Genomic DNA, 15025 nt, shown 5'->3' with positions numbered 1-15025 from the left:
TTAAAACTTGAAATGACTTTCAAGGTCTATGCAAATATACCTAACCACACGGTTCATGAATCGCGCCACCTCCTTTTATATCATACGACCAAATCATTAGCACCCAATGAATCAATGATACATGATTTTCTGAAAGTATAAATTATAACAAAAAGTGTAATATAGGGCCTGACTGGTTTAAACGCAGCGGATGCGGTTGCGGTTGCGGGAGTTTACGGAAACAGGCGGTTGCGGTTTCAAGCGTTATCAAATGTTTTGAACGACTGGTTGAGCGTTTGATAATGGGTGCGTTTGCGGGAGTTCTATGACTGGTAAACCAGCGAGTGCGATAGTAATTAAATAAAAAATAACCAAAATAAATATAATATATTACTATTAAAAGAAAAAAATATAATATATTATTATGATAAGTTGATAATATTAGAAAAATTAAACATGCTTAATAATTAAAACCATAAATAAAACATTAAATTCAAAAATAAATAAATTTTGTAAGAAAAAGCTTAGTACTTTATGCATTTGGTACATCACCAAAAATTGCATCAAGTAGTGTAATAAACTGTAAATAACGTTGAACTCGTGGGTTTTTCGGATTGCCTCTATACATATGATAAAGTTCTAACAAGAAACGGGTCATCTCGTCTGACCAAATAATTTTCTAATCGAGAAAACAAATCAAAACATGTATTCAATCAAAAAACTCAAAAAAATACAAAATAAAAAAAATGACGATGCCATAAAATACTCAGAGAATTACACTACCTAATGAATGGATGAAAGGATAGATCATACTTACGTTTGATTCTTGATTTTGATTTTGATTTTCGTTAGTTTGGATAGATGCCATAATTGAAAGAATAGGGTTTCAATATATTGATTAGGGTTTTCTGATAAGAATAAGATATATAGGGTTTGGGTGGAAGACATAATTATTTTAATTAATTAAAAAAAAAAATTAATCTAACCGCTACCGCCCGCAACCGCAAACGCTTGCGGGAAGGAGCTTTTAAAATCTGGCGATTTCGAGCGGTCCAAAACGGTATCTAGCGGTTTCTATGATTGGTGTCAAACGCTAACAACCGCTACCACCCGCAAACGCAGCGTTTTTGCGGATGACAGAGGGAGAACCAATCAAGCTCATAATGTAGAGAATACATACATACATACATAACGCAGAATCGCAGATGGGTCCATCCAAAAGCCATGCACCCATGTGCTCATCATATTCAACGGAAGGTACGGATGATTTTCGTTTGATTATTGCTTTGATAAAGCATCATCCGTGTTTTAATATTTGATTTTTATTTGGAATGTGCTGTTGAAATCATCTACATTGATGGTACTAAGTGGTAACCTTCTTACGGATACCAGGGGTGGACCCACGTTATGGCTTGTGGGGGCAGTTGCCCCCAGTAATATATAGTACTCAAAGTTTTTAGTTTAAGCAATGTAATTAAAGTAGCAAAATGGTAGGAAGTGCCCCCATTAAATGCTGAAGGTGGCAGGTTCAACTCTATTTGACTACATTTTGCCCCCATTTCATTTTGTTTTATAACGCATAATCATCATCTTTTGTCTTCATTCTGGTTAAAATATTTGAGATTTCTTTCAAATCTTAATCTTAAGTTACCATAAACATCAAGTTTTTTAAATGTTTTGCATGGATGGAATCAAAACACTCGTATCAGTGAAATATAGAATATTTGTTTGGGCCACTAGATACAAATCAGTAATGGTCCCAAGGATTAGTTAGATAAGATTGGGCCTACATTCCTTGAAAACGATAATCTTAATATTTAATCTTCTTATATACTTAAAGATCCAAAACAGTAACATCACATTCTCCAGCTTCTGAGCTACACATATTATATACATCTTTCGTATTCGTGACACCAACACACTGTCCCCTCTTCACTACTTTAGTCAGGTCGCTGCAATTTCATGGACCCAAAAAACACTCACGTTATAAACCTTAAGATATCTCAATTATTACTACATGTGTGTTTTTCTACGTTATGAATTTGTGTCGGGATAACTTTTTATGTTAAAACCTTGTTCCAATTCCCAAACAAGATATCTACATAGATTTTATAAATAATCATATAGGGTTTTTTTGGTTGAAAAAAAAAATCATATAATTTTTTTTTCTTTTTATCGTCAATCAGATGGTTTAGATTTCGAAACTCGAGGAAGTACTTAATAATCGACTTTTATAATCGATTTGTAGTATTTCTAAATTGTAATTTAAACTGTGGAACGAGGTAGTAATTATTTGTTTGTAATGGATTGACAAACGGGATTCTTCAAATGTATCCAAAACTGGTGAGCTAAAGGATAATATTACTATATGAAGTTTGTAAATTAGCAGAAAGGAATCATGATTTTGGTATAGCTATGAAGAGAGGAGGATAGATTTCGTAGGAAGAGGACCACATTCTCAGCTGGTGCATACCACCAAAATGGTCCCTTTCTTTTGCTCTTCCACCACCGTTGAACTTCCATAACTTATAATATGTTATAGCTAATAACAATCTTAGTTGTTTATTCTTAATAAACATTACTTTTGGAACGGGCTATGCATGGTTTCATATGAAAACTTCGAAATATTGTTGATATCGTTTGTTGAGAATCTCGGATTCGGATCTTGCTTTATCGACTTGAAATTTATGAACCTAAAAATTACAATCTATCGCGATTTGGTTGTAAAAATGAATCCTGAATCAGGGTCTATCAGCTTTAACCTTAATAGCCAAACTATGATCTATCAGACTATCATGACTTGATCATGACTTTCAATAGTTATTAAAAGAAAAGCGTGAGAAAACAGAGAAAATTATAAAAGTCCGTAGTATCTATCATGGTTTGTGAAATACATGTTGAAATCTTTAGATACATGATCCATATATTGTTTCTCTGCATGATCTAAAGTTTAGACCCTGCATAAATAGTGTTAATACTCATAGTTACTCTATGGACCAAAATACTATTAAAAAAATACAATGATTAGCTAAGAGGGATGGATATTGTTATAGAAAGAAAATGTGATTATTCGAATGAAACGTCTACGAAGCATCCATGAAGACAATGTCTCATAATAAGAATTTAGAAGGCATACAGCTTTCAATCATTATCTTCGCTTTTAAAAATCCACATGATTTGTCTAATCTCTCCGCTCGTAGTTCTATAATTATTTGGAAGCTTCTACTTTTATATATAATATATTATTATTTGTCAATTGAGATGTTTTTAGCTTTTTAATATTTGATATGATAATGATTTTGATATCTCTCCTCCCGTGTCGCAATCTCTCCACTGGCGACGCGTGAGAGGCACGTGAGTGAAAGTTACGTGCAAAATGGAATTGTGATTTGTGTGAGAGACTCACATGGCATTGCCTTTTTTTATAAAATATAAATCACCGATACGATCTATGATTACTTATTTTTTTAATTATTTCTATGATCTACTGCATTCTACAGAAAACAATATACATTCACAGTTCAGTTATACTATTTTTATGCAAGAATCATTCTCAGTGAGAAATTAAACTATCTATTTCGAGCATTACATGTAGTAATATTTCTAGAATTATTGACATAAAAGTTAACATGCAATATACATTATACGTAATGTATTGACAGATGCAAACCTATAGATAAATATATGTAAATAGGTTTCAGGTGCGAGCAGTTTCCATGAAAGAGAAACACAAAAAATGTTTCCGATTTGGGGAGGAGGCGTGTAATAACAATTAGTATTAAATACAACATTATTGCAAAGTTTGGATATTGTCTGATTTTACAAAATTTCTTAAAATTGACCTCATATCTTTTGTTTGTTGGTCAGTTGGTTGGTTGATTCGTTGGTTTAACTGGTGGTTGAGTTTTTCTTGTTATGGAGTATATAATTATCTATGTTTCATTCTTTTCCATTTAAATCATTTATCTTATGTTTGACGTCTAAATTATGATTGATATTTTTGGATTTCGTTTCTCTTTGGGTTTTGCTGTATTTTGGTTTCAAATTCAAAGAATAGTAACTATACAAAAATTGAATACAAATAGTATTGATAATTCTGATACGATTTTGGTTTTTGATTTACATGACTATCCATTATAGATGTTTACTTCTGTAGACATGGATTCAGAATGGAACTAAATTAATTAAAATAATAAATTGAACTATCTTAATGTGACCTAATATTTTGTCTTTCTTTAGAAATAACGATTACGTTCCTTTGCCACGTGCAATAACATATATGTAGTCCCCAAGTACGGAAGCTTCAATTATCTTTTTTGAAATCACGATCATTGACACTTAGCTAACTTTCAAAACAATTGATATTATTTTTTTTATTCATACAATAATGTAACACAGTAAACGATGTTAGGCGAATTTTTATTTTTAAATATCAGTCGGATTCAAAACCAATAATTTGTGATATGCTCCTACATTCTAAATGATAAAATAAACCATGTAGAATCCTTTCAACATACTTTGTGAATTAAGTCAGATTGAAGAAGCTACGATGAATGGAAAAACGAAAACAAGAAAGTATCATTCATTATATAATAAATACGTAAACAGCTTAACCGGGAAAAGGTACTGAATTATAGTATTGAATGAACCCCAACCAAACAACATTAAATTTTGAAGCCAATAATTAAATACAACAACCAAATACATTTAATAAAGAAATTTCATAGACGTTAAAACAAGTAAAGAAATAGAGACCCTACCAATCCTCTCTGTCCTTCTCCCCTTCAAACCCTTAAAATCTTCCCTCCCTCACTCCATTAACTCTCTCAGTTTCTTATTTTTGAATCCAATCCCCAAAACATATAAACAAAACTAAAAGAAGAAAACCAAATTTAGTTTCTTGTCTTAGTTTTCTCAGAGAAAACAAAAACAAAAATATGAAACTCCCATTTCTAAACAAGAACCACTCAACATCTTCATATTCTTCAAATTCATCATCCTCTTCATGGCCATGGCCTTCTTGTAACCAAAACCCTAAAACCTTATCTTTCAGAGCCACCATCACTTTCACCAACCCTATCCACGACCAAGACGACGATGAGCTCGACCTGCTCGACCCACCGGAGATTACAGATTCCGTAGAGAATGTGATAAAAGGGCTAAGATCATCAGAGAGACTCATCTTCGAAAGCAAAGGAGAAACCAACTCTATACTTGAAGAAGCTACGAGCAAGCGAGAAGAAGAGGACGAAGAAGAAGGCTTCATGCTCTTCTCCTTGGAATCAGACGACCCTTACTCTGATTTCAAGAGATCCATGGAGGAGATGGTTGAGGCACACGCGCTTCACCACGACTGGAAAAGCCTCGAGAAGCTTCTCCTTCAGTTCTTGAAAGTCAACGCCAAGACCAGCCATCGATATATCTTCGCGGCCTTCGTCGATCTCCTCATGAACTTAGCACTAGACACGAAAAAAGCCATCATCAATAACGACATTTCCAAAGATGACGGCGTCTCGGCCTCACGCGCCGCCGCTGCTGGAGAAGCAAGCACTTCTTGTTGTAATAGTATGACTCTTGGCGAATCTCCATCGTCTCCCTTGTCGTTTTACACGTCGTGTTCTTCATCTTCTTCCTCCGATGAGACTTCCTCGATGTCCGTACGTTTCTTGCCGCTGTCTTCTTTGTTAGAGATGGATGAGAAGACTAAAGAGATTTTAGTTTAGAACGGTTTTGCATTTTTTCTTAATTAATTTGTTTTTTTTAGCTTAATTAAAATTTGTGCAGAATTGTAACATTGGCTACCCCGACTACACATATGGAGATGATGAATCGTATGAATATTATATTGGTCTGTATTGTGCTCACTTTTTATATTTTTCATTAGTGTGGAATTTTTCGTTTTAAGTAGGATGATAATAGTTGAATCACACTTAATTTTTTTGTTTCTTTCGTAAAAACAAGTTTTAGGCCATTGGATCGGTTAATTAATCTCAGTTTTTGACACAACGTGCGTTAAAATATTTGCAACGTTGGTTTTTTTCCGTCTATAAGAACAAAAATAATAATAATAAATAGAATACAAAAAAAAAAGTTTCTTTCAAAAGCTTAAATAGAGTAGATTGCAAATAAATGCTTTTAGCTTTCAGTCAAAACATCAAATATATTAAAAGGAGTTAATTTGATTATTGACCATTGAGTTGAATTCTGGAGACTATGAATCTATGATGAACCTACAAGTACAAACAATTTATCTACATAATATTTTCACAAGAATTGTTTTTTGGCATTATTTGAAAAGAATCAGACAAAAGTTTGATATATTAAAATAAAATTTGAACTTTGTTTAAACGTTGGATAAGCTGAGAACGGGAAAACAGTGAAGATCTTCGCTTCAACGGCAGGTTTGGCTTTAAGATGAGACATGTGGGACTGTGTGAATCAGTGACACAATTCTACGAGATTGTCTCCACAATCTATACTATTTTACAAAAATAATTAATATACAAGTATCATAAGTAATTAACATGGGATGAATTTATGTATGATTAATGTCTGACATCGTGTTTTTGATTGATCTTATCTGAGCCGTTGATTTTGAAATTTAATGTCGTTTATATAGCAGGTTTTTGTTTTATAGGAGACTTGGTTCATAGTAGTAAATCCAAAAATAATTGTGACTGCAAAAAAAGAGGAAAAAGGCTCAGAAATTCAGATATTACAAAATATTAGATAAGATATACCTGCATCTGCCCTTTTAAATTAGCCATGATATCCCTGCCTCTTATGATAAATCTTCAAAGCAACTAGATTTTAACCCGCGGTATACCGCGGTGATAATTTATTTTTTAATTAAAATTACTATATATAAAAGTTTGCAAATTATATTTATTTATAAAATATTTTTATTTTATAGTTTACGATTGTTATTAAGTAACGTCCTGTCAAACCCGTCCCGTCAATCTGTCCCGTAAAAAAAACTCACTGATCTTATTTATGATATGTTTATGAATCATTGTCTAAATATTTTTTAATTTTGTAGTAATTAAATGCTATCAAATATCTCTGCGGTTTGATGATTATAATTGAATTGTTATAGTCATGTAGAAAAACAATATCAAAAATGATAATTTTATAATAATTAAATGATATTAAATATTTTGGAAGTTTTATTTTAGTAACTAATCGTGTAATTAATGTGGAGAGATTTTGGAAAGATTATCAAATATTAAATTCAAAGATTTTCTTTCTAATTATCGAAAATAATTATTAAATACCAGTGGCAGCCACTGTAAATAAATCTCAATTCAAGAATTTATTTCACAAAGTGAGTGCAAAAATGTATATGTAGATACAACGATTACTATTGCCAAAACAGAATGTAATTTACGTTTTAACTATATGGTTTTGGGTGTTTGATATGTATTTTTCTAGTCCTTGTTGATGATAGACAACTACAAAATTAACATTAGTCACAAGTTTTATTGATTACAACGAAACGAACATAATCATGTTTAGTCGCTATTGTTAACAAATCTGGAAGTAATAAGACTACGCTTAAGAGCCAACAAAAGAAAAAAAAGAATACACTTAAAGGATTGATGATTGAACTTCTAAAAAACTTCCTTAATAATTATATAAATTTTATATAACAACACGTATGTATGCTAGTTAAGTAGTTGCATAGCTTAACGGTTATCAACGCTATTTAAGATAAAGACAAATGCGTATATTGATTTTATAAAATTTGTTAAAACTGATGTAAAAACAAAATAATTGTCAACTCTCTACCTTCGAGATTAAACTTTCTGCTGTAACGATTATTAAAATTTTAAGAAGCTTCGAACTTTTGTATCAATGTCCATTTAAATAATCTCACCCTCCAGTTTGATAAAAATATGTGTTCATAGCTTTCACTTTACTTGACTTCTTCTTTTTTGTTACAATTTCCTAGCATGTGTTAACATAGAAACAAATTTCAGTTTTAGATGCAATATAGTCTTTTTAACAGTGATTCTCGATGTTTGGGCATGCATACAAAATACCATCACAAGTATAAATAAAAGTCATTAAAAAGGAATAATAGAAGTTATTAATATGAGCATTATAAATAGATGAGATTGGGTCCAAAGTTTTAGGCCGTGTTTTGCTCTCTTGAAATTCAAAGTTCACATTTATTAGAAAGAGCAAATCTCAAGTAAGATATCAACTTTAAGCTCACATAATGCAGATAACATAAAAATATTTTACAAGTTAACTGTGACAATGATACATATGTCACAGTCGTATTTATTTTGGGGACTTCGTGGCATTAATTTGTTACAAGTTACGGTGGTGACCTGTTCTTTTCACCTATCAGTAAATGTTGCTTACCTGCTATGGATCGTGGTTGATTTTGTCTAACCTATTTCATTAACCCTGTTCGTAATCAAAGATAACCACTTTAGTCTCTATTGAAAATCTTCGTATACTAAGCTCTCAGTTTTTATACCGTTTCAAACACTCAATTCGACACGATATATTTAACCAATAAAATATTATCTTAATCTAATATAAAATGGGTTCATTAGCATAAGTTAAATTTCTAGGAAAATGGAGATACGATTAATGGGTTTTGTAATTTCAAATTAAATTGTTTTGTGAGGAATTATGTATTGGGTTTCTCTAAAACTTTGGACAACAAGTAAAAGCCTGCAGGTGTGTCTGTTACTTTGTCTAAGGTCCAATAATCATATACAATCGACCTATATTTCTAACGGTGGACTCGTACCGTTTGACTGACGCATCGCCGTCAATTTAGTTGACTTTTGATTAACACCGTTGATGACGAGGACAAAAGTAGTGGACTATTCACTTGAAATAAATGTTAGTGTAGAGATACGTCTGGTCTAAAGCAACAGCCCATCTTGATCAAGCCCTTAATCATATGTGGGCCGATTCCATTTTGCAATTGTAAGGTTTCAATTTTAAAACATGTATTAGTAGTACTAACGTATATTTGACACACAAAAAAGCTTCGACAGTATACGATCATTATTCATTAGAGTATTATAATTTCTCGCTAACTCCCCAACTGTAACACATTAATCTTCAAAATCCTACCTCTAATTGCTAATTTCTAATTTCTTGCCAAATGCACAATAGTTTTCAAACACCTAAATCCAAATTGTGAGAAAGTTTCTATAACAGATAAAAAAAACTTTTAATAAAGAACATAGTGACCCGGTGTTTAAAAGATTTATTATGGAATTACTCAGCCATTTCATATACGATAGAGATTAGTCTCGATTTCTGTTTAATCTCTCAGTTTTGGGTTTTTAAGAACTCTTTAACTCGTTAGATTTGGTAACAATACAAGTATACGCTCAAAATTTCAAAAAAAAATGAGAATTTTTGCTTCTGAAGCCATTAATGGAGGAGCACGAGAATCTCACAGTATCGTTATTGCTATTTTTATTGCTAATCGTTAATGCTCCTTTTAGACTTTTTAGTCACAGATTTCTGAGCTTATAATTATTACTAGCTAGCTATAGTTGCTGGTTAGTCTAATCTGAAATTTACTTCAATATTGATTACCATATTTACTTTTGGTAGTTGGGTCATATATTTATAGCACCCATTGATTATTCTTTCAACATTTATTTGAATGCGTGTATTTGTAGTCATAAATATTATATACGAGTCTTGTTGGATGAACTTGAAGTTATGTATTTTAGTTATGGGATTTTGTGATGAAAAACCATTGTTTCTAAAAGAGAACCGAACCACCCGGTCATATCGCTCTAACTCTGATTTTAAAGAATATATAGGTTGGTTCAATTCTAATCACACAATTTGTTTAGCCAACACACGAACACCGGTGTAAATACTAAATAGTGTCGATCAGTGATTACACACATAAAAAAAAGAAGAGTTTCTATTTTGATGTAAGTTTTTTGGATTTTGTAGTGGTACCAAGTACCAATTGGTACCACCCATCCGATGGTCCAAGCGTGGCTTTTGAAAAAATAAAACAGCAACTTTGTTAATTTTGTACGTTAACAAAAAAAAAAGTTTGATAAGTTTTGTACGTTAAGTAGACTGAAAACAAATTTAAGCAAATTATTTTGTTGAAGCGGAATGAAAATAAATACATCTTGTAGTTTGCATGCAAATAAAAAACTACTCAATAGCATGTTTCAGTCTCGTTTTACCTACAGAAAACAAATACAGTAGATGAAAAAACAAAAATTATCATTAAACGATCATAAAAAAAAACGAAACTCTGTACACTAAATTTCCAAACAATATTTTTAACCATAATACCCCATTTGTTTATTATTCTATTTACGAAGTTTATATATTTTAAAAGAGTTTCAATAATGACAAAAATAAATAATTTATAATAAAGTAAAAGAAAATTATAATTTTGATGCATATATGTACAATGAATGAGATGAAATGAATTATAGTATTTTATTATTATTATTATTTTATAAAACAAGTGTCTCTTCTAGAGAAATTAATAGTTTTGGCTTAACTTTTTTATTTATTAACGATTAAAAAAAATACTTATGTATTGTGAACAAAGACAAACAAATATGTTATACTGAATTAAAATATATTGTTTTGTTGTTGTTATTAAAATATATACTATACATACACGAGTTCTCTCTTGTCTTCTCTCTTGTCTTCTCTTTTGTCTTTTCTCTTGTCGATTCTTAGCAACTGATCTCTCTAATTTTTTAGCAGCAAAACTCTTCCAAGATCATGGATGCATCAGATTCCAACATGAAGGACGGATTTAACGTGGAGGAAGAGTTCCAGAAAGTGGAGGAGCAGGTAAGCAAGACTTATGAAGAGAAGAAGACATTCAAGGTGAGGAGTATTGATGGGGATAAATTAGGTTTTGCATTGTCCGAAAGTTCGAGATCTGAATCAGACGAAGAATGAAGATGGCGATAGCGACATGATGGTCATAGCAAAATTACATCTCCATGCTATTTATTATTTATTTTATGTTATTGAATTGTAATACTTGTATATTATTTTATGTTATTGAATTATTGTTATTGAATTTATGTCAAAAAAAAATGTAAAGTTTGTACACAATTGATTTTTGAGGTTTTCTTACAATTTAAATATTTTTTAAAAAAATTGAATTAATTTTATATATAAACAGACAGAATGTATGTTTTATTTTAAATAAATATGTAATTTTAATAAAAATTGATTTAGTAAGCTATACAATACTTATTGATTTGTGACCACAAACTTCACTCTTTCGATGGCTGGTTTGATTTAAATATTTTACCTATTTCTGGCTGAGTTTTTCACCTTGTTAAATGTTTTCACTAGGTAAAGTTCTTCGCTTTAATTTCTTGTACCTGATAGGCTGATAGCATTTACGAGTTAAAAAGACAAAAATAAGAATAGTTTCTAACCAATTCAATGATGAACTAGAAATTACAGGGTCAGTAAAGAATTACATTGTTTGGGGACCAATGTTAAATCTTGTACGACAAAACTTTTATAAGAAAAATGTAATTTCTTGAAATGTCTGTAGAACTGAGTGGGCCACTAGACAAAAACTAATAATTACAATTTTCATTTCTTTGGCAACAATAATTACAACTATTTTAAAGGATGGATCGTATCGTATCGGAAACTGTAAGAAGGGTTCGTCCAAAGTATCATCATCAATTACACAACATAGGAAGAAGTAATGCTGTAATAAAATTGTACATTTAAGTGTCTGCGTCGCTATTTATTTATGTAATTAATATTACACCCTCTTTCTAATAATTACGAGTATCAAATCCCGATGCTCCCTCATGTCTTTTACCGCCCAAATCCACAGGTTCGCTACTTTTCTATGACTGTTGTATATTCATTATGGGTAGTAAAGAATCATTGTGGGGAAAAAAATATTACTAGTTCAAGTAGTGTATTTTTTTGTCGCACTATAATTGTAGTCCTTTGTTTGAATTAGTTTGTCTCACTGAATTAGTTTTGTCACTTACAACTAGCATGTATAATGATTGATTTGAAGATGGATTGTGATATTAATATAAATAACAAACTAATAAAACGCCATAATAATAAACTATTTACCATTAAAAAACACACATGTCTAAGTGGCTCGCAGATTTGGAGATAATACATGAAATGGTTGCCATATCTATCAACATGCTTTTAGGTGTCTAAACACTTGCAATCAAAATAGTACTGTGGTATACACATGATCCACACATCCATAAGACATCCATTTTTCATTTGATATCTGACATAGTGACATGTGCGAATCAAGTCTTGTCTTATCTGGCGTCTTTCCACAATCATAACTAATGATTAACACTTGCCGTACTGAATCATCTTTACACACGATGATCCATTCTTCCATAACACGATCATGATCATACCGTACCATTGATCATATATATTTCCTAATCTGACCGTGCATAATTATTGATTAATTACACATATTAACCACGAATTAATTACACATATTATTATGAATTCGAATAATAAATCTTGTGGCATATTGCTAGAGTTTCTCTTTATGTGGTTATAATTCTCAATGAATGAATGTAATATTCTATTGGTATGCCCCATGGTAGATTGCTATTTTGGATTTGCCACACTAAACACACCGACATACTTAATGTTCCTTACTAATATACTAGCACACTTCCAAAGTATACAGCATAGAGTCCGAAATTGGCAATAAAGGATTATATTACCAGACTGATATACATCCCGAGATTGGTACTCAAGATACTAGCACGTGGCGAAAGTCTCGGTGTGAACCTAGTAACAAGCTGAATTAGGCTAGTCCTCAACATGCTATTATATTGCTAATACATCTTTAGCTAGCACATGAGGTTAAAGACACAAACTTAAAGTCACATATTTGAAGATCTGTACATACTTCAAGACATATATTCAAGTCCAAAATAAGCATTCTTCTAATGGTTGGTCCCCATAAACTACCAAAACATTTGTTACATATCGCTTTCTAATTCGTCATTGCAAAAGTTTTTGTACCCCAAAAATTAATGCACAACGGCCAAACGAAAAGAAGTTATCTATTGGAAAAATATGTATGCAATATAGTCTATAAATACTGTCCAGTGTCCACAAATATTATTATCAAAGACCTGTACAGTTCATATATAAATATATATATATATATATATGAAAATATTATATACCTAACGTTCTATAAAGTTTTCGGCTATGAAAATATTTTCGTCGACGGGGTAAATAATATGATTTAAATGCCCTTTTCGTACATTTTATATGTCTATGACCACATATTACTTGCTTCTTTTTTTTCTTTTTCTTAAAACACATATTACTTGCTAAAATGCATAATATGTGAATGTATATTTGTTAAATATCTTAAAATCCGCACTGTGATCATGAATTCATGATAATAAATAAATAAAAAGATTTCACGTGGACTTGTTTCCGGAACCTTCACGTCATCATCCTAATGAGAGTCACGAGTGTCACAAGATCTTTAAAACTTCTATTCTTATCGATTTTGGCCGAATATTACTACAAAAATCAACATTGAAACAAGTAGCAACCATATTATAATTATTCTACCATTGTCGTTACACTTGGTTAAAAGACAAAGAAGAAAATCCCAAAGCTAAGATAAGAAGTTAAAAAGCACAAACCCAATAATATATTGACACGTCAGTAGTAGTAAAATGGATAGTTAACGTGTCAATACATTATTGGTGACGTGGCATAATTCGTAGTTAAAAAAGGTTACTTCGAGCGGTGGTAGTGGTTACGGTGTGACGCACGTGAGCCATGACGGTGGACGAGTGGAGACTCTTGGACGTCTCCACGGCGTTTGGCAGCGGAGAAAACTCCGTCCCAGATTTCGGAGAAAGCGCGGATGATGATGCCGTGGTGGTATGGCTCGTTAAGGGAGAGGAAGCAGTGGAGAAGCTCTCTGAGATCGTTTTTGGAGTAAATCTCGTTCTCGAGAATCATCTGAAGCATGGACTGTCGGAAATCTAGGTAAGGATCGTCTGAGTCTTTCTCGACGGCGACAGCGGCGGCGGAGGGTGTTGCCGAGGAGGAAGAGGTGTCAGAGAACCAGTGGGAGGTGGAGGGAACGGCGGAGGAAGAGGAGGCCGTGGTGGGGGTGGAGGAGTGGCAGTGGCCGTAATTAGAGGAGTAGAGGCGGGGCTTTTTGGGGGAAGGGTTGAAAAAAGAAGACAAGCTTGGGAACTTACAGTTGCCACAGCCGATGTCTACGACAGAGACTGCCTTAAGGACCATCTTCTTCTTCTTGCTTTTGCCTGTCGTCATTGCTTTGCTCTTTCTTTGTCTCTCTGTCTCTTACTCCAAGATGAAATAGATTTTAGAGAGAGAGTGTGTGAGGGAGAGTGAGTCTACTTGGATTGGTATTAAAGGGTGCATGTGGTGACTGAGGTGGATTAATGAGAAGTAAACTCTTAGCAACAATATTTAATTTGATGTTCAATGACAGTTTATAATTTCTTTTAAATTTTTGTGAGCTTTTAAAAATATGTTAGTAAATGTCTACATTCATGAGCATTAATGTGACATATACTTACTCCACTGATCTATGAAAATTATGAGATGTGAATATAGGATTATTATTTAAGTTGACTATAATGAACTATAATGGTATTTCATATATAATTAAGCCTTCCCATTACGATTTAGGTTCTAGTTGGACGATCTATATTTTTCTTTTTGTCAAATCTAACCTTTTTTTTCTTCAAAAAGTCAGATGATCTTTAGTATGTCATTTGCATTCAATAGTTATACTATACGGTCGTTAATTCATTTCATACACAATTATTTTAAACTACGTTTTAAATTTTAATTCGAATATATTATTTTTTTAGGATTTACACATGGTGTTAACAAATATTACAAGAGAAGTTGTAGAAGTACTCAATAAGAGTTTGTTTTACATGGATTTGTGTTGGGCCTTCATGAGCTTTGTACAGCGCCTTTACAACACTCAAATAAATTGTCACTCAAGGGATATAAACCCAAAGGCCGTAGCTCCTCC

General features: G+C 32.1%; 3 protein-coding genes and 1 pseudogene across 4 annotated transcripts; 3 read left to right on the top strand and 1 right to left on the bottom strand.

The window, feature by feature from the left end:
- Positions 1 to 4541: 4541 nt before the first annotated feature.
- Positions 4542 to 5986, top strand: OFP15 (ovate family protein 15). The gene has a single exon (NM_129164.3). The coding sequence runs from the start codon at positions 4917 to 4919 to the stop codon at positions 5700 to 5702; it is 786 nt and encodes a 261-aa protein (NP_565833.1). The 5' UTR covers positions 4542 to 4916; the 3' UTR covers positions 5703 to 5986.
- A 4739-nt stretch (positions 5987 to 10725) lies between these two features.
- On the top strand, positions 10726 to 10908 carry AT2G36040 (annotated as a pseudogene; the record flags this gene model as incomplete). Its single annotated transcript has 1 exon — positions 10726 to 10908.
- A 2829-nt stretch (positions 10909 to 13737) lies between these two features.
- Positions 13738 to 14289, bottom strand: AT2G36026 (Ovate family protein; the record flags this gene model as incomplete). The annotated part of the gene is made up of 1 exon (NM_001124977.1): positions 13738 to 14289. One exon carries the CDS (start codon positions 14287 to 14289, stop codon positions 13738 to 13740), a length of 552 nt encoding a protein of 183 aa, NP_001118449.1.
- AT2G36030 (uncharacterized protein) lies at positions 13783 to 13995 on the top strand (the record flags this gene model as incomplete). Its single annotated transcript, NM_129162.1, has 1 exon — positions 13783 to 13995. The coding sequence occupies one exon, from the start codon at positions 13783 to 13785 to the stop codon at positions 13993 to 13995; it is 213 nt and encodes a 70-aa protein (NP_181147.1).
- Positions 14290 to 15025: the final 736 nt, after the last annotated feature.

The sequence above is a fragment of the Arabidopsis thaliana genome, chromosome 2 (assembly GCF_000001735.4).
Source record: "Arabidopsis thaliana chromosome 2, partial sequence".
Classification (NCBI taxonomy): domain Eukaryota; kingdom Viridiplantae; phylum Streptophyta; class Magnoliopsida; order Brassicales; family Brassicaceae; genus Arabidopsis; species Arabidopsis thaliana.
This window is presented reverse-complemented; position numbering and strand designations above follow the sequence as displayed.

Bases quoted from the DNA above. Each gene is read 5' to 3' on its own strand.
- OFP15 (NM_129164.3), top strand. From the start codon at position 4,917: ATGAAACTCCCATTTCTAAACAAGAACCACTCAACATCTTCATATTCT.